The sequence below is a fragment of the Danio rerio genome, chromosome 5 (assembly GCF_052040795.2).
Source record: "Danio rerio strain M-AB ecotype USA chromosome 5, GRCz13ab, whole genome shotgun sequence".
Taxonomy (NCBI): domain Eukaryota; kingdom Metazoa; phylum Chordata; class Actinopteri; order Cypriniformes; family Danionidae; genus Danio; species Danio rerio.
In genome coordinates, this window is record NC_141025.1 from 27,479,315 (window position 1) to 27,505,662 (window position 26,348).

The 26,348-nt window shown below is 34.9% G+C and overlaps 1 protein-coding gene and 1 long non-coding RNA gene across 57 annotated transcripts in view; both read right to left on the reverse strand.

Annotated features, from left to right (window-relative positions):
• Positions 1-26,348, reverse strand: part of arvcfb (ARVCF delta catenin family member b) — a 428,020-nt gene that overhangs the window by 189,545 nt on the left and 212,127 nt on the right. For 21 of the 55 annotated variants that reach the window (XM_087252464.1, XM_087252455.1, XM_087252460.1 and 18 more), the window contains 1 exon segment: positions 21,909-22,372. In XM_087252464.1, coding sequence (XP_087108590.1) covers positions 21,909-21,929 — 21 coding nt within the window. In that variant the 5' untranslated portion in view covers positions 21,930-22,372. 55 annotated transcript variants of the gene reach the window in all.
• Positions 1,293-3,879, reverse strand: LOC147843986 (uncharacterized). 2 transcript variants are annotated; one of them, XR_015491232.1, is made up of 7 exons: positions 3,815-3,879; positions 3,504-3,541; positions 3,185-3,212; positions 2,916-2,975; positions 2,482-2,604; positions 2,270-2,373; positions 1,293-1,691 (listed from the first exon to the last, which is right to left on the reverse strand). It is a non-coding gene; the product is annotated as an uncharacterized LOC147843986 (long non-coding RNA). The 2 variants fall into 2 exon arrangements; XR_015491233.1 differs by having other exon boundaries at positions 1,556-1,691; positions 2,916-2,969.

Genomic DNA, 26,348 nt, shown 5'->3' on the forward strand with positions numbered 1-26,348 from the left:
CTACATCAGGTGGCTCAGTGTAGTTCTCCAGAAAATAACCATTAACCTCAGATTACAATGTAATGCAAATCTCCCAAGTGCCCAAGTACACTGCACCAATCAGAAGGGTCTTTCTGACAGCAGTAATCGTTTAACGCAGGCCTCCAGTGAGGAAAGGAAAACCTGCTGGGACAGTCTGTATCTCAGCAGAGGTGTAGCACGTTCCTCTGCCCTCTTCAACCGCATCCATTATTCATCCTCATTAGCTTTACATTTATTCTAGCCGCTCCAAAAGAGGTTCCTCTCTCTTCGGTCAAATCAAAGGAATGATATGTCCTTTATGTATTGGCCATGATTACACCTGAATACTCTATGGTAATACAGATATCCGAATACGATGCTTCAAAAATGGACTTGTACTTTTTGAATGATTATATAGTGGGTGCTTAGACAGTGTGCTCTTTTCAGAGAAGTGGACTGAGCAGACCAAAGCAAGTATGATGAAAAAAGTCTCAAAAGGCCATTTCAGAACAGATGATACTGTCTTTAAGGGCTGTTCTATTTCCAATACACACTATGATACACTTTCTAAATAAAGGCATACTTTTAGGTATTAAGAACACAATAATGACAAGACCTTCCTTATGATACCAATATTCCTATTTGAAACGAAGGCTGTTCTTTAAAATACTGTTCAACACAATTTGTTAATATATATACACTGTAAAAAATTTGACCTTAAATTCACAGTAAATTACTGGCTAATAATTGCATTACTTTCACAGTAAATTACTGTATGTAAATTCACAGTAAATTATTGTGAGGTAGTTCACAGTAATTTACTGTGGTTTTGTCACATTAAATTATTGTGAAATTACAACCATATATTGTAACTTTACAGTAGATAATAAAGTCCGTTACTGTAATTTCACAGTATTATCTTGTAGAATTAACTATATTTTACTGTGAATTTGCAAAACGATTACTGTGATTTAGCAGTAGGTTGCAGTTTAAATACCTGATTTAACTGTAAAGTTACAGTTATATCCCGGATTACTGTAATTTAACAGTTTGGTGCTGTAAAATTTCAAAGCAATTTTAGGTCACACAAAAATGAAAATTCTATCTTGATTTACTCACCCTCAGGTTGTTCCAGCTCTGTTAAAAATGTTTTTTTTTTGTTAAACACAGGAATAAAAATATCAAATATTCCTCTTTGTGTCCAAACAACCTGAGGATGCGTAAATGACGACAGAATCTTCATTATTGGGTGATCTGAAAAGACTCTAAAATCAAAATAAAAACAAACACATACATTTTACAGATTTATTTAACAGCTTAATGACATCCGTGTAAACATTTCAGAAAACTTTCAAAAGGTGAAGGTGAAGCCTCAAAAAATACTATAAGAACATATTAATAAAAAAATCTGACATCATATGTAGCATACATATAAAAAGCAGTGTTTCAGAGTGCGCTCTCTCTCTCTCATTTTATATATATATATATATATATATATATATATATATATATATATATATATATATACACACATGAGAGAGAGAGAGACAAAACTTCTTGCTAAATTAGGCCATCGTCTATTCAAGGTCAATCATTTTCCTGATAATTTTACACACTTGCTGGTTGATGTGTCTTCTCTGCTTCTTTGACTTCGTCTGTCTTCCATCTCCAAACTGGTGCCCAAAAAGCACCTATAAGCAAAAGAGCAGACAAACAGTTAGCTTCATACAACACTACTGGGACACTACTGCTGCACTAGAGAGCAAAATTACTGTTAGCTCAGTTTGAACATGCTGACAATACTGTAGCTCAGTCAAACTGCAATCATTTAAACAAAAACATCTGAAAAACATTTCCATCACAAACACACAATCAAGAACAGTCCAACAACAAATAGTGGTTTTAATGACCTAGGCAGAGCATTTTAAAACAGTTGATTTGATTTACACCTTCTGTTTACAGACTATAATCTAATGCTGGGTTCACACTTATTGCAAAGTTAACACATGCATCACAGTACTTGCTCTTGAATACTAGCAGGATGTTTCTTGCATCAAGCTAATTTTTCATGATTTGAATATTAGGAAAATTTTGCAAAAAAAACTTGATTGAAGTGATATAGCACTTGTGTTGTATTCATTTCAATCAAGTTTTTTGCAAATATTCCAAATATTTTTCAACGTTTTTTGAGTTTCACTTAATTTGTGCTGCCCAGTAAAAAATTCCCACTATTTATGCATTTGCAATGACTTGCATGTAATCCACTCACCTGAATAGGTAACTTCACATATGGTATAAGAGCCCCATCCTTTTAAAGACAGCTTCCCCTCTGGTCTCCAGCACAGACAAACAAATTGTGTCTGCAACACGGCCCTTTATAACAAGGGGACAAGGGGAGTCATGACTTGTGCTCCTATACATTCCTTGTTTAACCCCCCCCCAAAACAAGCCCTCAGTTACAATATTTATTGTTGACATTACCTTAAATTCCAGAGTGCAAAAGGCATCTTCAGCATACTTCAGTTTCAGACCAGATCCAAAGTCAGTTGTGAAATCCAGGTGAGGTCCCATGACCACTCGACCCTCCGAGTCCAAGGAATAAGACTAAAAGGGGGAAAGAAGGACTAAATTAGAGGTGTTTGTGAATAATTAAATTTTTTTGTAGAAACAAAGTTGACATTCCATGCCCTGCCTATTAAAAACCAAGCAAACAAACACACATGCCCAGTAAAATTGCTAATAAAAATAAAAACTATAGTTTAAAAAAATCTTTGTCTAATATTTACTACTACTGGAGGTACTGGTGGAACTTCTGGAAGAAGAAAAAGAGTTTGTACAAGAAACTGCTCACAACAAATCTGTGAAAAACCTGACATTTAAAAATCTAATAAAAATGAGGAAGGCATCAACATTACCTTTAATAATCAAGCGAGGGTTGATTGGTAGCATCAGTGTTTCAACATCAATGGCTGTGGCTGCAAAAAAATATGAATATAATAAGATTAGAATAAGACTCAACCTAACACACGCACACACATACTCTCTCTCTCTCTCTCTCTCTCTCTCTCTCTCTCTCTCTCTCTATATATATATATATATATATATATATATATATATATATATATAGGTTTAGATTGTGATAATGAATTTAGGTTATATTTGTGTGCTCAGAATTTACACTCACCTCACACTTCAGCTATTATCAGGTACACCTGAACACCAAAAAATAAAATCTACAGTTAGTGACATTATACAATTAGTTCTCATTAGTAAATGTTAGCACTGCATTAACACCAGTGAGAAATATACAATATGTACTGTGTTAGTGTTAGTTTAAAAGAATACAACTGAATTGTATTATAAGCCTCATTTAATAAAACAGTTAAGACTTGTTTCATAATGAGTTTATTTAACTAACTTAACGTTAACGTTACAGTGAACAAAATTAACGTACATGATGGTGACTAACCGTAACGTTAACTTAAGAGAAGGTCAGAGCTTACCTTAACTTTAGTCATTTCACCTTTACTTCAGTCTTGTACTGAAACAGAAAATGCAGTTAACAAGAAGTTAATTAAAGAAAATTCCCTTTCTTTTTTCAGGAACTAACGTTAACGTTATGCTAATACCTCAGAAAACACTACAATCACCATCTGGCGTCGTTAATTTCTTGTTTTAAAAAAAGGCGCGCTTAAACCCTGTACGTGCGAGTACAACTGAAGTACTCGGTAAATTCCTGTTAAATGACATGCACTATACAGAAATACACATACAACAATCATTTAACGGACAAAAGTCATATTTTAACACTTACCGAGGATGAATCCGTTGGGTGAAGAGACGACGCGTTGTCTGTGGTGATGGCGCTTGTTTGCGGTTGAGTCGAGTCAGTTCTGTTAAATGAATCGGCTCCTTTAAGTGAACAGTAAAGAGTTGAATTCGGCTCCTTTAAGTGAACAGTAAAGAGTCGAATTCGCCTGAAAACGATTCCGTTTTGTATAATATTGTAAGACGCAAACATATAATTCATTAATATTTCATCATATTGCTTGGTTCGTGTACTGCTTGTACACGAATTGCTTGTTGATGACTATGAGCTCATGAACACGTCTGATAAAATATCTGAATCTGATTCAATGTCACACGAGTCCTGAACCGAAGCAGTGCAAAAGTAATATATTGATTGAAATATAAAGTTAATTATTTTCTTCGCCATTCAAAATATTACATATCTCTGATTTTAACAATAAGAATAAAGTTCGTTTGGAGTGTATTTATTGAGAATTATTATTTTTTCCTCCCAGGATTCATTTTGCACCAAGCTGCATCAAGCTGTAATGGTGGATGAGAAGGCACATAATATTATAAATATTGCTTGTAATATGTAATGAAATAAAGTTTTAACACTTTTTCATGCGAGAATGTAGTTCTTCAAAACTCAAATCTGTGGATTGTTAGTAAAGATTGTGTGTAATTTTAAGTGTGTTTTGCCGGTAGCGGAGATCTATGACTTCCAGGCGGTAACGGCGCTCATTACTCATGTATCCGCCGAGAGGCGCCTGTCTTCAGGCTAGACATTGGGACAATTGCCCCGTCTTCGATGGCTCTATATGCGTCCGAAAATGAAGTTTTAACTGTTTTTCATGCTAGAATGTAGTTGGTTAAAACTCTAATCTGTGGTTTATTTATATAGATAAAAATTTATATATATATATATATATATATATATATTTAATTCTAAATTAAAGATTAGTGACCTCCAGGCGATGACAGGTGCCCAATACTCATGAAACCGTCTAAAGCAGACATTTACCCTGACATTGAAATAATTGTTGGCTGTTTAACAGTCTTTGGTTTCATTAATTAATTACTTTTTATTCCAGTTTATTATGTTTTGGCTAAGCACACAGTTATGTTCATTAAATATTATTTCCTATTCTATGTTAACTGTATAAAATTAAATAAAGGTGCAGTACAACCAAAAAGATGTTGGTAACCAAATCGTTTTGGGGGCTATAACATTCTGTTATTATCTGTTAAAAGTTCATTTGTATTAATTTCTACGTTGAATTAAAAAAGGTTTGAATTTCTATAACTAACGTGCAAAAGATATAGCCCTTTTCACAGTAATTTGCTGTAATCATGCTACCTGTCGTAATTTCACAATAAAATTATGAATACAACATATTACGGTGAATTTTTCAGTTAAATACTGTGAAGGGATACTAATGTAATTTACTGTGAAAAATTACAGTAACTTGTTGTGAAAACCTGGAAATTTTTTACAGTGTATATATATATATATATATATATATATATATATATATATATATATATATATATATATATATATACAGTTGAAGTCAGAATTATTAGCCCCCTTTTGATTTTGATTTTCTTTTTTAAATATTTCCCAAATTATGTTTAACAGAGCAATGACATTTTTACAGTATGTCTGATAATATTTTTTATTCTGGAGAAAGTCTTATTTGTTTTATTTAGGCTAGAATAAAAGTAGTTATTAATTTTTTTAAAAACATTTTTGGGGCAAAATTATTAGCCCCTTTAAGCTAATTCTTTTTTGGATAGTCTACAAAACAAACCATCATCATACAATAATTTGACTAATTACCCTAACCTGCCTAGTGCACCTTATTACCCTAGTTGAGCCTTTAAATGTCACTTTAAGCTGTATAGAAGTGTCTTGAAAATTTTCAAGTAAAATATTATTTACTGTCATCATGACAAAGACAAAATAAATCTGTTATTAGAAATAAGTTTTAAAAACTATTATGCTTAGAAATGTGCTGAAACAATCCTCCCTCCATTAAACAGAAATTGGGGAAAAAAATAAACAGGGGCGCTAATAATACAGGGGGCTAATAATTCTGACTTCAACTGTATATATATATATATATATATATATATATATATATATATATATATATATATATATATATATATATATATATATATATTAACTTTATATTAAATATATTTAATTTTTATATTTTATGTTCAATTGTCATTCCAATCATTGTTCAGGTATTAGTCTTTTTTAGTGTTTACTATAATTATGATTATGATTATTATAATTAATATTATTATGATAGATATTATGATTATTATGATTATTATTATTATTATTATTATTATTATTATTATTATTATTATCAATACATATATTTATTTATTATTGTTTAATTGTTTAATATTTTTACTGGTAATATATATAGACAGATAATAATAATAATAATAATAATAATAATAATAATAATAATAATAATAATAATAATAATAATAATAATAATAATAAAATAATAATAATATCTTTATCATTACTTACTATTTTATTTATTATTATAGAATACAATTATATAATATATATATTATAATTATATATAGACTTTTGGCCAGTGGAGAAATTAAAATGGTCGTGCCCAACTGAGTCTGGTTCTCTCAAGGTATTTTTTTTCTTCACTCTCCTATTGGTGAAGCTTTTTTTCCCTCTCAGCTGTCACCACTGGCTTGCATGTTTCAGGATCTGTAAAGCTACGCATCTATGAATTTGCTCTTCAGTGTTTGGACTCTCAGTAATGATTTCAAACCACACTGAACTAAGCTAAACTGAACTTAAACACTAAAAACTGAACTACCCTGAACCAGTTACTATGACCATTTATGTGAAGCTGCTTTGACACAATCTACATTGTAAAAGCGCTATACAAATAAAGCTGAATTGAATTGAATATATAAATATATATATATATATATATATAATATCATATCATATATCATATATTATCATATATATATATAATATCATATATATATTCATATATATATGTATATATACATATACATACATACATACACACACACATATATATATATATATATATATATATATATATATATATATATATATGTATATTCATATATTTCATATATCCATATATACATGATATATTTCATGTATATATGGATAGTTGCATATGCTTATTGAACTGTCATATATAATATTGCACATTTTATATATAATTTATAATCTTTTATGTTGTTTTATTACACTTTGTTAACTTCTTTTATTTTATTTCTATAATAACTCTGAACTTATAAAACTATATATTGTTATATAAAACATATCTGTATTTTATAAGTGTTTTTATATAGTGGAAACAACATAAAGGAAGAGATGAGCCTCTCAAGTGCCTCACGACACTGAGTCAAGCACGACTAATGCAGGGCACGATGAGCACAAGAGGTGGCTCATGCTGTCCCTCCACACCGGCATTACCACAGTTTATGGCCTCAATTAAGCTCCAAACAGCCTCTAACGGAAAACTGCCTTTAATATGTGTTGAGGCAGGAGGTGGAGGCACACAAGAATGGATTATACTCTTTAAGACTTTGCTACTGCAAACCAATATGGCTTACCTTGGTCTCTCTAAAGCAGAGAGAGAGAGAGCAGATGTAGAAGAAGGACTGACTGAGAGAGCCGTCTTACTGGATTAAGGCTTTCTGTGCTAGAACGCGATGAAGAGAAACTGAAGGTCCGTGAACTCGACTTTTTTTTTTTTTCCAGAACTTCAGCACGGCCTTGATCTTGCTCACACTGCATTTTGAAGGAAAAATATTGCTGTTTGCCTCTTGAACTCCGTGCTTGACAAATCCACACTAAACCCTCACTCCAAGCCCTTCTCCATCTCCGTATAAACTCCAGACGCAAACAAAGCACATTCTCAACCTTTAATTTTGGACAGGCAAGCGCGGATTGGCTTGCCTTTGCTGTGGGTTACCACAAACAATGGGCCGAGAGAAAAACAAAACATACCTCTCTACGATCAAAGCGGGTTTTGAAGGCCCTAAACAATCAAGTGGAGGAATTGGAAGCTCATATGGTGAGGTGGAAGGGGTGATCTGTCCTGTTGAGAGGATGCTTGTTATACATGGCACTGACTCTCTTTCATCTAAGGCTTTTTACTCGGTGTCATTTCAACGTGTGAAGCTTCAAGCTGAGATGAAAGTTTTCATGCCACCCCCCCTTTTCATTCAAACAAGAGCAAAACGTGTTGCACATCATAGCCTGTTACGTAAATCATATGAATTTTATAAACAAGAGAATGTAAGAGTTGATCACACAACGCTGGAGAATCCAATAGAAGCAGTTGATATATTCAATGCAGGGAATTAACTAGTAATGTATAGACCAGGGCTTCTCAAAGTCTGGATCCAGACCTGGAAGGAATTCAATCCCATTCTCCTTTTTATATAATTAAGGGCACTAATTGCATGTAGGGGATTAAAAATGTGGATTTACTACTTTGAAAAACACATGTTAAACTTGTAATCTAGTTTGTTTTTAATGTCTTTTTGGTGATGCCGAAATAAAATCGAAGATGATGTTGTTTATGCTTGATGATGTTATCTTGTTTTATCATAATCCACTTGTTAAGTCGTGACGTATCAATAACATATGAAATACTGTTTTTGGATCCAAGCCGCTGTTTACTGGAATTGAGAAAACATTAGTTTATGACCACTTTTTAGTCATATCACACATTAAAATGAATTTTGTATACAGTAAAAACACGGTGTCTCTGGACTAGCTGCATCTCAGACACCAATATTTTAATAATTTATGAAAAAAAAGAATCACTTTCTGGTTATCGGATTTTATGCATAGATGTATATACTGTGATTGTGATTTTCGAAAGTATTACATTGCTTTGTAAACCTTTATTATTGAGTCTCCCCATACAGTTTGGCATGGCGCTTGGACCCAGAAGCCACTTTGCATGAAGTCACACTTAACAAGCGGATAGCGCAACTCTCTTCACTGCTTTAACACTTACATTTAACATTTAACTGCTCTAAAAGTTGCTAGAAAAGAAAAGTTAACTAAAAACATTTGAGCTTTTAAAGATGATTGGACAGATACAGCATGCATTCATTTTGCTCCAATCCAGCACAAAACTGTTCTGTTTGATTAGTAATAATGAAATATTTGTAGTTGTAAAGTGGAAAATAGCTGGAAAATATTTTTTTTAAACTTTAGGCAGTTGATGAATATATAAAGTGTCATTTCTCAATTTAGACCGCATTGTATTTTGGACCTTATTACTTTTGACCTTCCTCTGGCTGTTTTAAAACTGCTGACACTAAAATTAAGTGTCACTTGCTATTTTGCTAGTTTTGCACTTGCTGTTAATGTATTTTTAAATGAAGAAAGGCATTTCATTTTACAAATGGTTGATTTATGTATGTTTGAACATGTTTATTAAAATAAGGTTTTGTTACAAACATTTTTTTCCAGACTTTAACATAATTAACATTCATATTTGGACCTTTAAATTGAGACTTTGAGAACCGCTGATATAAACAGTGCCTAGCAGAGAGTACAAATGAGGTAAACTAATGAGAGACAGATTTAAATCATATATTACAACAAAAACAAATTAGGACAGAAACCAAGAAAACCAAAACCAAACTTAAAAACAAAGCAAAGGATTTGGTGAAATAAATACATACAAATACAACACACAAACAAAAAAGATTTATGATTAGAGATTAAACAATGCATTTGCTCAATTTAAAACCTATTAAAATTATTAAAAGCAAGATACTTCTGGGTGAATGCTTATAGCTGAATGTCTGCTGTATAATCTAATACTGTATAATATAAATATTTCTGTCTGGGGAAATTAATTGAATACTAGGCCTGTCACTATGATGAATTTAGTGCTGATGATAAACTGTCGTACATATTCTGATTAACGGTTTAATTATGTTTTGTTTATGTCCCTCATAGTTTAGGCCTAATACTGTTTTTAATATGAGGAAATATTTACACATATATTTATATATATATATTTATATATATATATATATATATATATATATATATATATATATATATATATATATATATATATATATATATATATATATAAATATATAACATAAAATAGATGCATACAAACGTTTATTATGGATGTAATTAATTGCGACTAATTTCTGCCCAGCACTTATTATATTAATAACATTTGTAATGAAAATATACAGACATAAATTAAATTAAATTAAATTAAATTAAATTAAATTAAATTAAATTAAATTAAATTAAATTAAATTAAATTAAATTAAATTAAATTAAATTAAATTAAATTAAATTTTAATTAGGATGGCAAAATGTATGTGAAGTTTAAACTGCACTACAATTATTGCAAAAATAACTGCAAATAATGGACAATAATAATATCAATAACTCATAAATATGCATTGCATATATTGGTGCATACTTAATAGTTTCCACAATTATGAATTTAAAAATTAGTCCACTGCTAGATGGTTGCTCTGTCTTTCTGGGTGGTCACATATTCAAAAGATCCTACCCGCAAGTCTTTATATGGCTACACGCATAGCTTTTTTGCTCGTTTAATAATCTCCTAAGCTACATAATAGCACACAACCCATCTAACATCCCATTATGTCCACAGAACAACCCGAGCTGAAGTTTAATATTTAGATAAAGTATGAGCAACAGTATTGAAAGTCTAATGAAAAAGCCTGCTGAATGAACAAATAAGAGAACAGCAGTTCGCCCGCCAACATTGGTCAGAAGTGCATATCTAGTCAGGGTTCATTAAACAACCTTGCCTCAACACTGTGCCTTGCACTATTGTTTCTTTTGAATCCCAGTGAGAACAAACGGCTTGCACATCTACAGCAGAAATCAATGACATGAGTAACAATACTGAGCAAATGCAGCTAACAGTATATGACAGCTTCCCCCCTGCAGATCTGCACCACACCATTGTCTAAAGCTATTGTTTCTGTGACTGTTCTGTGATTGTTTCTCTGGAATCAAGACTGTAAGACTGTTTAACCAGGGTATATGCAGGAATCCTAAAGGTCATTTGAATACCTTTTTAAGACTTTTTAAAGACCTTCTCAGAATATTTTAAGGCCTCATCACCACTTCAAGCTCTAATCAGTATCAAACCTTTAACTTAATAAACATTTGCTAATAAACAGGTGTAGTTAAATAAATGAATGGAACACAGCCATGCAACAGAACTCAGATAAGCTCGGAAGAAACAAAGCTTGAAAGAATGAATTATGCGATTGTTTTCAAGCTACAGGCTTCAGCCACTGTTTAAACTCGTCTTTCTCCAACCAGGAGTACGCAAACTTACATTCTCTCATTTTACCGTCTGTTTCGCTCTATGGTTTTGCTACATGTGGAGACCGTCACATCACCTTCCCACGTTTGCATATACATAAAGCATATGCTTTTTTGGAGTTAAACACTTTGGACAATGCTTGAATAAAATGTAAGACCTCGTAAAACGTGATTAAGACTTTTCAATACCTTTTAAAGGCCTTTATCTTCAATTGATTTATCAACTTTAAATATTTTTTAAGACCCCGAGGACACCCCGTTAATGTCGAAGAACTTCGCTCTCCAGAAGTTTGCCTTCATCTCTAACATCAGGGTTCAGATCATTATCTTTAGCACCACATTTAAAGAATTATTCTAGATGCTTGCTCAAACTACTATTTTTTTAAATGAATTGAAACAATTTAATTGTTAAAGTTTTTGGGGACAACTTAATTGTTTTATGTTCAATCCACTTAAATTTGTAAAAAACTACTAACTTTTAATCAATTTGTTTTGCATCAATATGAAGAAATTGATTGAAACCCAGCATTTTTTACAGTGCGTTGTAATGCACATTATGCCAAAATCCGCTGCAAAATAAAAAAATAAAAAATAGCTGAATCACTGAACTGCTAAACTTTATTTGTTTTTCACTTCAGTTTTCTCACAATCCTGTGGCAAACACTGTGATGTAATGGGTCATTGATTTTTATTTGATGTTACAGTTTAAACATTTAATGAAAGTATAATTGTGTTATTATCAGTTGTCTCTTATTTTTAATTGGAGTAACAATTTTTTTATAAAAAAAATTCTGAAAAATAAAATAAAATAATTAGGACATTCTTTGATCTTTAGAAATTTTGTCAATCTGTACAATTGTTGCATAATAATAATAATAATAATAATAATAATAATAATAATAATAATAATAATAATATGTATTGTATAGCCCTTTTCTTGCATAATAAGCAATTCATAGTGCTTCACAGGTATAAATAAATACAAAAACAACATCAATATCAAGTTAAATATAAAATCAGATAAGAAAATACAGAAAACAAAAATGCACAAACTAATAGAACAAAATACCAATATACATAGATACATTAAACACACATACTATTATATTGTATTCATATGCTATTCTAAAAGGGTACGTCTTAACACGCTTTTTAATAACATGAAAACTAGGAGATTCTTTCACTTAATTTGGAAGACACTTCTAAATTAAGACAAAAAAATACTTAAAGATCGCATTTATTTTATAGTGTGAAATTCTAAAAGTCCAGTTTAGATGTATATCTCTTATCAGCGATTTTACCATCTTTACTTTATCACCACAGCCACATGTCAGTACAATTATAAAAGAAGACGCTTCAATTGTGGTTTGTGGACATTAAATCAGGTTTATTTTGTGCATTACCATAATGGATATCCACACAGCCGTGGATATTAACGTGTATCCTGTCACATTTGCCATGCAAAAACAATGCAAGGTTAAACAAGAGCGCTCTCTGTGTGTGTGCTTTAACTTTGTAGCGACATTGTGTGTGACTCATCGAAAGGCTTGAATTAACTCCACAACAAGTACATCAAATAATCATTGGGAAAGATCTTACTGTAGCATTTCTCACTAACGTTACATGAGATCTGCTTCCTTCATGTCTGTCACTGTGCTGTTTATCTGACGCAGCCGAGACAGAGATTGAGGCACACTCTGACAGGCATGTAGGAACGGTGAGTGGGGAAAACTAGTATTAAAGGCACAGGCCACAAAAACAGCTACATTGTGTTGAGCTGGAAATTCCAGTATTCTGAAAGGTATAATAAATAATCTGATGGGTGTTTTGAGCTGAAACTTTACAGACACATTCTGGAGACACAAAAGACTTATCTTTATTTTCGAAAAAAAAAAAAAAAAAAACGGTAAAATAGATGCCCTTTAAAACTGTCAGAAATGTGAGAGTAATAATAAGAGACTAATAATAATCGCAATAATATAGCTTGGTGTGTCACATTTGGGTTACCGGAGGAATAAAATTAATGTATAAAAAGAAATACTTTTTCAAATAAACAAGATTATAGTTATATCTCTGCTTCTCTTTGAGTGCTGTTTTTAAAAGCATCCAGGTTGGTTGTCAAGAACTTCGAAATATTAATGAGTTTTCAGCACGAGTCTCCAGAATTTACAGAAAAACACATGGAAACTGCCGCCCCTCCCCAAACTATTAGTGCTACCCTAAAGAGCGGTCAGAAGACATTATTAATCCCACAGGACCATCGCAGACAGATGGCATGACGGAGAACCTGCAACCTCAAGAAACCATATTCATCATTTAGTGCTCACACAAACCGACAGAACTAAACAAGGCTGATCCAGGAACAGCACCTACTATAAGAAAAGAGCTCAAAATCAATACTCCACCCCCAAACTCAACCTTTTTTATTTAAGTACACTTTTTAGATTAACCTCCTAAAGAAAGCCGCCAATGTAAAAGACCAGAAAGTGGCACAAATCGCCTCTCACCCGGGGGGCAATAATGTCCATTTCAGCATTCAGATCCTGCAGATGCTATAAGGAAGAGGGATTTAAGGGACATGACCTCCCCCTAAGGGCTTCTTACCTTATCAGGAGGGGGCGTAAAACAGTCTGCATTACCGTCAATGTAGCCTGAAGACTTTAACAAGGACAAGTGTGAACTGAAGGAAGTAATGGAAAAGAGAAGGGGGACTGAAGTTGCATTAAAGCTCTTAATCGATCCTTGCAGCCAACAGTGGGATAATGTCCCCTAAAGGACAGCGATAGGCAGTTAGTCTATCAATCTGAGATTGTTACAAACGCTTCAGTGTGTTTGAGAGTATTTGGTATGAAAGCTGTTTACATACAGCATATCTTCCCTGAACAGCAGCCCTGTTGTACCAACATTTCTGCACAGCTGAAAATACAAAAATCTATTCCACCGTCAACGTCACTATCACTTCCCCATGAGGATAATTCGTCATGAGCTCTTTTCCCCTGAGCCTCCATGACCATCCAAGCCAGGCCGGATCGTGTTGAGTATGTGTGTATTTCAGTTGACGGGCCCGAAAAAAAATTGCCAGTCTCTCAGTGAACTAATGAAACAAAAGCAAACACACAGTGGTACAATGCTGTTCGCCAGCATCCAGCGGGCCCAATGTCATTAATCATGAGATCCAGGGGCAGAGGGCTCTTCATCTAGTCGTGTTGCCATGGCAGATCCCGCAAAAGTGTCACATATGCACCTTTCCCTTTTTCCTATGGCCTCACTGGCTGGCCGCCAGCCAATTACAGCCGTTATTCTTTAGAACAGAAATTACACAAAAACTGCTTTGCACATGCACTTTTACCCATTTATGCACTCTTTGACTTTGCCCGCTCAACTCAGACTTGCTCTCTCTGTTTCAAGCACGCTGTTCTTTTCTTTATCAGTTGTTTGTTCAGTGTTGAGAGGGAAAGAGATGCGATAGAGCTGGATATACGTAGGAGAACCCAAGCAATCTGAGATAGCCGTCTAGGGTTATTCCTGCTAATCCTGTGTCGTCACCTGTTATCCTCCAGCACACACACACGCACACTAACACAGTCTCCGGTTCCTGAGCGTCTCCCCTTCTGCCCTCTGTATTTACTGACAGGATTGTTGTGGCGCTATCATTCTAATCTACTTCTTTTTTTTTTTTTTGCAGGCATCCGTGCAAACAGAGGACTACAGGAGGATGGTCCAGCTAACAAGCTGGAGGAAAAGAAACATTACCAAATAAACAGGACACTGGGGTTGAGCAAACAAGCAAGGGAAAGGCATGTTGGTGTGACAGAGAGGGCTGAGTTTTCATGCAATTGTTTAGTGGAGAAGAGACAGGAAAAATCTTTGAGGACAACAAAAAAATCTTAAGCAATACACAAATACACTCTGTTAGGTTCGCAAACTATGTTCGAGAGGACCATGTGTTATGATTGATCATGGCTGCCCCCTCTCCCCATTCTCCCCATCTCCCCCTTTTCCTCCTTTACCAGGGGGAGCTCTCAAGAACTACCTGATCTCGTACCCCCTTACATGCTCATTGACCAGGTGGGAGCCCTGGGCTCAAGTATATTATGCTAAGGGTTCTCTCCTGGGACAGCCATTCAGAACATTCAGCCGCATTCATATGCGCTGTTTACAAAAATAAAAGCTTTTGAATATTTTTCCAGACACGTTTAGCTGCTAGTTGTTAGTCAGATAATGTTTCTATGATCCTTCTTAATGCCAGCTGTGTAGAAAATTATCTATAAAATTTTTATGATAAAATGCTGTTTGTTAGTTCAATGCTGAAAACACTAGCTGACCTGCGCCTGCCTTTACCTTAATTTGCTCGCCGATGTTCTGTGCATTAATTTTTGTCATGTGAATTTTTTTACATTTGAAAAGTCTGGTTCATTTACAACATTTAATTGAAACATTTAATTTCAGTAGACATTTTTTGTAGCTCAGCAATAAAATAAAGAAACAAAGGGTATCGTTCAAATCAAAACATCTCTGTCAAAGGCCTAATGACCCCAACCACATTCTCATCATTCTCCCTCTCTTTTTTAGATAGGATGGTGGGCCAAATCAAAGGTTACCATGGGCCAACTTTGGCCTTACTTTGGGCATCTCTGGTCTAAAGCTTAATGTGGTTATGTGGCTACATACTGTATACATTAATCGTACAGGCTGGTCACCTAAAGGTTTTAGGTCATGTCAATAACAGCCATGTTTTCATTTAACTTTTGTTGAATCTTTTCACAAGGTCGAGAAAAAGAGAAAAAAGACAGTGACGTGAATTAGGTGCATTTAAATCAACTTGTTAGAGTGCCTCATTGTAGTATTGGTAACCTAGTAACCTACTACAGTAAAGTCAAGAATAATAGAGACAGCTGATCAGTCATGTGGATGAAATGCTCACTAAAGTAAAGCTTATTCAGCTGTTTCTATCCCCCATTATTCACTTTATCCCTTTTTAGCACAAATACAAAACCACTTCAAGGTAGCACAAAAACTTTTTTAGTAAATTAAAGGTATTTTTGTTTCAGATTTGGCATTTCTATCACTCGCTTCTCATACTTCAAAATGTGCATTAAATCTTTAAGTTTCTTTTTTTTCATGGTGAACACAAAAGACAATATTTTGAAGAATGTAGGAAACCAATAGCCTTTTATTAGTTAACACTACAAATGTAAATGGCTACACGTTTCCAGCATTTTAGGGTGAGTAAATAATAATAGTTATTTATAATAGTTTTAATAACTCATTTCTAATAACTAAATTCTTCCATATTTGCTATGATGACAGTAAATAATATTTAACAAGATATTTTTCAAGACACTTCTATACAGCTTAAAGTGACATTTAAAAGCTTAACTAGGGTAATTAGGTTAACTAGGCAGGTTAGAGTAATTAGGCAAGTTATTGTATAACAATGGTTTGTTCTGTAGACTATCTTAACATTATCCTCAAAATGTTTTTAAAAATATTAAAACTGCTTTTATTCTAGCCGAAACAAAAACAAACAAAAAAACAAGACTTTCTTATAAACTGTACAAATATTATCAGTAATACTGTGAATATTTCCTTGCTCTGTTGAACATTATTTGGGAAATATTTTTAAAAGATTCAAAGGGGGGTTAATAATTCTGACTATAACTGTATTTGATGATTTTGATATGATGATGATGATGATTTGATTTAAATTGGGAAAAAATCATTAATTTAGATATACTGGGATGATCAAGTGTTTTTTTATGCTGTGCATCTGCATAAATTACAACCAAAAATAAATAAATAAACAGCACTTTATGGTCTCCTGTGGAGTCTAACAGTATTCAAGTACAGAAATTGCAAAATCAAATGTAAATATACATGGTCTGTGTTGTATAATTGTAGAAAATATGTATTAAGTAGTGTTTCCCAGTGTTGGGTTGTGGCTGGAAGGGCATCTGTTGCGTAAAACATACGCTGGATAAGTTGGCGGTTCATTCCACTGTGGCGATCCCTGATTAATAAACGGACTAAGGCGAAAAAAAAAATCTATGAATGAGTTTAATAATCTAATCCTGCCCTATGACTATTGCTGATACTTACATTGTAATATCGATGCTCAAGCAATATATTGTTCAGCTCTGATAACAACTTATACAAACATGTTACAAAATATTTGCATTACCTAGAGTTCTATCAATGTAAGCAACCCCATTATAATTCCATTAAGATCATGCTCTTATACAACTAAACTTATTGGATCAATCTGACCTCAAAAACAGATATTTTATCAATATGCATATTTAGGTCAAATTAACCATGCTCCAACTAGCTAATGCACATTTATGCCTGCCTCTCTTTAGATACGAAGCGGTTTTGACAAATTAATAATATTAATCCTTATAATTAGGAAAAACAAATCTCACTTTTTCAGTTTCAGTTTCAGTTTCCTTTATTTATGTCATTCAAATCATCACAATAGAATTGTAATGCAGAACGAAATTACGTTGCAACAGACCCAACAAGAACATAAAAACATCACTATAAAAACACTATAAAATCCTAACATGATAAATAAGCTTTTATAATTCCATAAAATATAAAAAATATAATTATATAAGATATAACCCATTTTTTAAACTTTTTCCTATAACAATTTGTCAACACCACGCTTAAACAATGCAATGCTTTAGCCTAACGATGAATAAACAAGCCTGCGATGCTTTATGAAAGATAAATGAATATATAATGATATTATAGGCCCAAAGAGGGGTATAAAGGCTAAACGCTTCATGCTAACAAATATTCAGCTCATTAACACACAATCTTCTCCGTTAGCGCTTTTGGAAACAGCTTACTGAGTGTGAGAACAGACATCCATCTGAGAGGGTGCCTGACTGAATAAGATTGAGTGGGCAGCCAAGAAGCGCAGGCAGTTTGACAGGGGTGTTATGGAAGGGTCAGCTGCTGCGGCACTGCATTGCATGAGAAATTGCAGGCAGGCCTATATCGGGCACTCTTGTAGCATGCCAAATGGGTTACTGGACAGCGCGATGTGATGGACGTCCTGATAGCACGCCAAGCTTTCACGACATGCTCAGCGTAACACAGGTAACCGTGAGCCAGCACAAGTGCGGCTTGGGCTGCTAATCCAAAATCAACCGTCTGTTTGGCATCAGAAGGGCATCAGATACTTAGTTGAGATGAGTGGTTACGGAGCCCCGGCTGTTATCTTAAAGCCATCACACCTCTTCCAAAAACCCTGGCACCCACTCAGCCTTCGAGAGGTGAAGCAGGTCTTTGTTCATTCATGCCAGAGATTCTGAAATGCCCTGATTTGGGCAAGGCAGTTACAGTGGGACATCTGGAGCCTCTTCACCCTATCCTGCTGCCCAACAAACCCAGAGCGCCTGGATGAGCACCAGCACAATTACCCAGAGATCTCTTGGGTCAGTGACATTTACCATGCCATTCACAGTCACAATCAGCTTCTTCTGCTCTATATGTCTTCAAATACTGATCCATGCCATGCTATAGTGAATGGCCAAGGCTTTACAAATGCGAGGCCTGACAGGAAGGTGAATGAAGAGGAATAGAAAGAACCACGGAGCTAATGGAGGTTAAAACAGTTCACTGAAGTCTGCACACCCAATTTTCCCCCTGTAAAAGAGTCAAATAACTTCTGGAAAGTTAAAATAAGCACTCTGGGGGATCAGAAAACAGTGTACAATTGCGGTCGAAGTCAGTAGTCTCAGCATAAATGAAATGTAAATGGCTTTTTGAAACAAATTATGTTTCTGTCTAGAGATGGCGGGTTGGCTTTTGATGAGGCCAAATCTCTTTTGCAGTAATGGCACTGCTTTTCTACGCTGAAGTATCAGACGTTTATATTTAACTCAGACTCGGGCAGGCTGATTCACCCCATGGTAATTGAGGGTTGAGGACGGTAAGCTCCGCTGGATTGGGAGTCACTGTTACGTGGCCGCAATGCATGTCGGTTAAGGAGAGACATTGCAGGCATTTCCTACTTTTGGTCTCAAGTCTTGAGCATGTGTGAAGATAAATGCAGAGATGTCTGGCTTTACACTCAACATGCACTGCACCAAATGCAAGGGCATCCATATGCTGAGATTCAGGCCTAGAATTACTGTTTAAAAAAAGTCAGTACTGTCTATGGTACATGCAAATAGAATTTGGCATCTATTAACTAACATCTATTAAAAGCTAAGTGAAGTTTCACGAACTAATTTCAAGAGGAGCACATGACATTAATGATCATGGCTGGACTCTCATATGTAATCATTAGTAATTCCAAACTCACAATAAATAGCCCATCTAGCATTACTCCCTTATCTTCGTTTTTTGAAGAATACCCCTATCCACCCCATCTCCCCCTTTTCCTCCTTTACCAGGGGGAGCTCTTGAGAACTACCTGATCTCGTACCCCCTTACATGCTCATCGACCAGGCGATAGCCCTGGGCTCAATTAGCTCAGGGTTCTCTCCCAGGACAGCTTGCCAAACCTGCTATTATTATCAAACAATATCTAATTGTGAACTCTTAAAGGTCTCATATATGGCGAATCTACAGTTTGAGTGGCTTTTATAACAGGATGGGTAACACTTTATTTTGATGGTCCAGTTGAGTATCAGTAGGCTGTCTGCTTAATATCTGTTGATATTGCTTCTTTAACAGACATTTAACTGACTATAAGAAACTTTGCAAGTACATGTCAACTTACACTAATCCTAACCTCAACCTTACAGTCTACTTATAATCTAGTGAGAATTAGTTTGCATGTAGATGCAATGTAACTTAAATATTACAAACGGACCATCAAAATAAAGTGTAAACTATGGATGCACAGGCAAAAGGTTTTGATCTGAGAAATATTACTTGTTCATGTATAACATTCAAAGCTGGAAATAATATACCAAGAAGATATTATTGAGTGGAAATTCTTAAAGCCAGAGTTCAACGTTGTATTTGAACATGTATAAGTTAATTGGCAACCAATAACAAGCTTAAGCTTTTATCGAAACAAAAATCTTAACCAAATGTGAAAATGGCTCATTCAAAATGTTAAAATACAACCCCAACATTCAACCAAATAACCAAATAAACAGTTGCTGGTCCTAGCTGATTCCTTAAGTCAGCGTGGACCACTTTTGTTTGATTACGCAAGTTTGATCTTTTAAAATGGATTCTATAGCGTGCTCACATCTAATCAGATAAGACGAACCATTAAAGCAATATGGTGATTACGACTTCACAGAATAGGTAGCATTTAAAGGCTTAAAAGCACTGTTTCTGGATCCTAAGACTTTATTCACAGGCATTTGACCAATAGTAGCATTGGCCTGATCGGGTCACTAACGATCATGTCTACAGTGCTGAGCGTCTCTCATGGTGGCCCCGGGCCATCGGGCAGCCCTTATTGTTGAGCCCTGTCATACAAGTTTGGAACAACTTGACGATTAGTAAAAGATGACAGAATTCAAATTTAAGGTCAACTGTCCCTTTAAGGCAAAAGGGCAATTGGTCAGTTGTGATTAATTACTGAGAAAGATGAGCTGAAACACTACACTCAGAAAAGCGGTCCGAATGTTTAGTGAACTCATGTCTTCACACTTTATTCAGCGACCAAGTTGACAGACAACAACATCAACCATGTCAGACACACTCTGCAGAAAACAGAGCCCCTTGATCTCCATGCCCTCATGTGACACGTCTGGCCTCACCGAAGCAGGTGTCAGTCTTAAAGAATGCTCTGAGGTTAGCAGAGGTTACATGCAGCGCAAAGCGAACCCCAAAGAATGGCAGGAATGTCCATCCTGTGGAGGTAGGGGTTCAGGGACGTAGACGCTACAAATTTGGCGCCTCCAGACTTTGTTTTGCTTAGCGTGTCTCAAACATACAGCTGCCTCTCCTTGTGGCAGTTATCAAGCAATCATCCGTGAGACAGATTAACGGTGGCAAACAGATGACTGTAAGAAGAACGCCATTCAACGAAATTCATTAGTGCTTGCAACATATTTGAGCACAAATACTGCTTGTTGCTTTGTTATTTATGCATGTTAACTATTCAACCTGACACATTATTTAACAGTATGGAATGACACAGCACTCCTTTGAGAATGCGTCTTTAGAAAATCCCAGCACGCCAATAAAAGCACATTCCTTTAATCTCCTCAGAGCTTTGCCAGGCGATGTGGTAGCTCCAAAACAAAGAAAACAAATAGTTGGTGACCACTGATGAGTCCAGGAATGAGGAGGAAGGAAGGAGAAAAAAGGAAGCACAGCAGTAAATCTTGAAGCCTGGCTTCTCTTTGGGAACTTTAAACATATATAACCATCAAAATGGCTTTCTTTCGCTTCTTCAAAGCCTGTGGGATTCCTTTTTAGATGCTGCTGGAAATTCTGCCAACGTTACTGACAGACATACTTCTCACACACAACTGAGTCTGAATTAAACTCATATAAAGGTTGACTAACTGAAGGACATACTCAGTGTTGACAGTTCATAGGATGTGACCACGGGAGTAATCAAAACACAACGTGTGGCAAAACATGAGATCAGAACGGCAGAATGAAAGAAAGGATCTTTCTGAGAAAAGGACTTCACATCCAACACCTTTAACTAACAGGAAAACCGAAAAAAAATAGCAACAGCAATTTTAAAAGCCCCAAAAATCAAACAGAAAACAGAGTGAATCCCCAAACTGACCTGCTTCACTTCAGCCGGCATCACGCAAATCCTGTTTGGTTAAGCCTCTGGGAAAAACACGACGGGAACAATATTCTCTTGTTAGCAGAGTTTGTCAGTCAGTCTTTCGTTCCTTATTACCAGAGTACGTCCTGTGAGAGCCGAGGCAGCTCAGAGCCACAGAGCCATCCTTTCCCCACGGTCACATGCACCAATATACTCCGTCGCTCTCGTCTTTTTGCGCGTTTGCTCTCCCTCTCTCTCTCTCCGTCTGACACACACACGCTCTTTCTAACACATGCTCGTAATCCTCTCAGGGACAGAAGAAACCCGCCTCCACCGTCACTGTGCGAGGATGCTGCAAAAAACGCTGGGGCGAATAAATGATTTCAAAATGAGGAGAGATGCTGTAGACGGTCCAACCGATCCTTCAATGCGCTCAGGAATCCGGCTGAAGAGAATCAAAACAAAACAGCTCACACACTGAGAAGTGGAGGGGGGAAGAAAAAGTTGCCCCGTTGCAGGAACAAAACCCTCTGGGTGGACTAAGAGGGAGGGAGGGGGCTGGATAGGGGTGTAGAGGATGGAGTGAGGGGTGTGTGTGTGTCAGTGAATAGAAGCTTCCCAGAAGGCAGTTGCCCTGTTCACAGTGTAGAGTTTTGTATTCTCGTTTTCTCCCTCTCCTTAGTGAGCATCTATGCAGACAAGGGTCAGACGGATTGGAGGGGGAAGGGGCTGACAGACAGACGCAGCTGGAGTGGAAAGAGAGAGAGAGGGAGAAGAGAGAGAGACTCCACCCAGCCAACATGCCAAAAGAGCATGAGCCCTGAAAGGGGGCAACGCTTCACAAAACTTTGTTATTTTTCTTTCTTTCTTTCTTTTTTTTAACCCATACTCTCTCTCTCCCTTGGTCTGTTATTTTCTTTCTTAGCTTTTGTCCTTTTGTCCTTCCAGTATGCTAAATATGAGAAGGGAAAGGAAAGAGGTTGCGGAATGATTTGAGAGTGCATTCAGTGACTGATAGTGAGAAAGAATTTTAATCCAAATCTATGAATGGCTTTAACACAAAGCCGGATGGAGGGAGAGTTCAGGGATGGGCACTTTACACCCGGGGTGTGAAACTCATTTTAGATTGTGGGTCGGATGTGGTATACAAGTTTTTTTTAGCACATTGGCCCACTGATGAAGTTAATAAAATTCAGGATTGACTTGAATTAAAGCAGAAATAATCAATTAAAGGGTATATGAGGATTGCATTCATTTCATTCGTGTTTACAGCATCTAAATAACTACCTTTTCAATGTTTAGCTCAATAATATTTGATTTTTTTAAAGAAACTGCTTCTTTTTTTGTAAGAAATTATTAAACTGCTCCAAATATTTCTATTTCTATACGTTTTTATTCATGAAAAATACAAGAAAAAAGTTTACTACAAAAGGCTGGAGTAATATGTCACTGAAAATTCAAATATGCCTGTACAGTAATAACTTTTTTATTATATATATATATATATATATATATATATATATATATATATATATATATATATATATATATATATATATATATATACACACAATTAAAGTCACAATTATTAGCCCCTCTGTTTATTTTTTTCCCAATTTCTGTTTAACAGAGAGAAGGTGGTTTCATTAACTCATTTCTAATAACTAATTTATTTTATCTCTGCCATGATCACAGTAAATAATATTTTACCAGATATTTTCAAGACATTTTTATACAGCTTAAAGTGAAATTTAAGGCTTAACTAGGTTAATAAGGTTAACTAGGCAGGTTAGGGTAATTAGGCAAGTTATTGTTTTACGATGGCTTATTGTGTAGACTATCGGAAAAAAAATTAGCTTAAAGGGGCTTATAATTTTGACCTTAAAATGATCTTTAAAAAAAATTAAAAACTGCTTTTATTCTAGCCGAAATAAAACAAAAAAGACTTTCACCAGAAGAAAAAAAATATTATCAGATATACTGTGAAAATTTCCTTACTCTGTTAAACATCATCTGGAAAATATTGAAATATTTAAAAAAGAAAATAAATTTCAAAGGGGGCTAATAATTCTGAATTCAACTGTGTGTGTGTGTGTGTGTGTGTGTGTGTGTGTGTATAGTTCTAAATAGTAGTGTACTTACTAAATACAAAATTATAGCAAAACTGCCAAAAAATAAATAAATAAATAAGACATATACAATTTTCTGAACATAACCAAACATCAGTACTTTGATGATAATCAATGTATTGTTATTGTTGTTATTATAAATTTAAAAGCTGTATAAATAATATGTCAGTATTCAGAGATAATGACAAATAACACAGATAAACATCACCCTTTTTCTAGATCATTTACACAGAAAAAATCAAAAATTCAAGTCAAGTGTACTCAAGTGTCTAAAAGATTGACAGCTAATTTTAAAAATGCACTGCAATGAACACAAGGTAAGTATTAAAAAACAAACTATAGTTTATTTCCTTTTTATTAAAACCCAGCATGTAAGTGAAACCTAATGTTATTAACTAAGTAGAACTCCAAACTCCAAATCTGAGAGCAAAGCTGGCCAAACCCTGAGAGAATGCAGTAAAAAAACATGTCAAATCTGAAGAAATCTTCCATTTCTTAGACTGATACAACTCACACTCTTTTACTTCAAAACCAAATCCTTCTCAAACTTGGAACAACAGTCGGCACAAACAGAAGAGCATCATGTCTTATCTAGCAGTAACAGCCTGAATCTGTTTGCAGTCGGTCTGAATGAATTCTCTCCCTCTTCTACTACCGAGTCTGACACCAAACGGACTGCAGAATGCCCTGTGGTTGCTGAACCATGTAAACATGTCAACAGAAAAAGCGTTAAATAAATGAAATGAAAGTAATCAGAGCGTTTCAGTAGATCCAGGCCGAGAGACAGAACATACGCCAGGAAAGGTTAAAGTGGACTATTGTGGAGAGAAAGACAAAAGAGGAAACTGCATATAATGAAACAAACAAGAAGGGATAAGCAAGATGCGCTATGTACATGCGATTGTTCAAGTCTCATAAATATATTTATGAGCGCTGAATATTTGAAAATAGTCTTTTGCTCAAGAGGATGTTGATGTTTCCTCAGCACTTTTTGATTTGGAAAGTAATGAATTTCATCATCAGAAGTTTTTCAAAGGTGGCGACTCAGCAAAGATCACATTTTAAGTACATCACCTCTGTAAATGAGCAATGATTGTGCTTAATACAGACTGGGATATGAACATGCAGAAACAAAAATAATGTTTCCCTTGAAATGCATGATCAAATACAAAAATGTGGTGGGTTTCACCATCACAGAGATGCTGATCAACAACACGCATCTGGTAAATGAGATCCTGAGAGAGAATAAAAAATATGAACTAAAGAGGGAAAATATAGGGCATACGATGTTGGATTAAAGGAATAGTATGACCTAAAAAATAAAACATTTATTATTTACTCAAAACATATACTGTATCAATATTCAACATGATGAAAGTGCATGAAGGTGGTTAGGTTACAAAAGGACTAGAAAAATATTTCTAAATATTCACTAACCACTGAAATACTCAGCATGTGAGGTCATTGCAGCATTCATATTATAGTAAAAACCTGATGTCACATCCAAGAAGGCAAAACAAGGCAAGGCACGTTTATTTATATAGCTCATACCATACAAAATGGTAATTCAAGTGCTTTAAATAAACAAAAATAAAAGAAACTATAAAAATAAAATGATTAAAAGAGTTAAAATGATTAAAAACGGATAAAAACAAATTAAAATTGGTTAAAACTGGTTATAAAAGAATGACAAAGAAAAGAAAAAGCATAATAGTGCGATCTGTTGGACGTAACACAGTGCTTATTTAGTAAAGGCACAGCTAAACAGATGTGTTTTCAGGTTTGATTTGAATGTGCCTAGTGTTGGAACACATCTGATCATTTCTGGAAGCTGATTCCAGCAGGGGTGTAGTAGCTGAAGACGATTCACCCTGCTTTGACTGAACTTTTGGAATTTAGAACTGAATTGATCCTAATCTGTAATGTATTGATGTCCAAGGCCATTTAGTGATTTATAGACAAGTAGTAATACTTTCAATTCCTTTCTGAATGTAACTGGGAGCCAGTGTAAAGACCTGAGGACAGGTGTGATTTGCTCTGATTACTGGTTCTGGTCAGAATCCTGGCAGCAGCATTCTGGAAGAGCTGCAACTGTGTGACTGTCCATTACGAGGAGTCCATTACAGTAATCCACCCTGTTGCTGATAAGAGCATGAACACGTTTTTCTAAGTCCTCAATAGAAACAAAGCACCTAATTCTTGCTATGTTTTTGAGATGATATATGCTATAAACAAATCACAGTTTCCTAAACTGACACAATACCATACACATCCTGCAACAAGCATTTATCTGTCCACATTAGGCATGGCAGAGACAGAGAAAAGT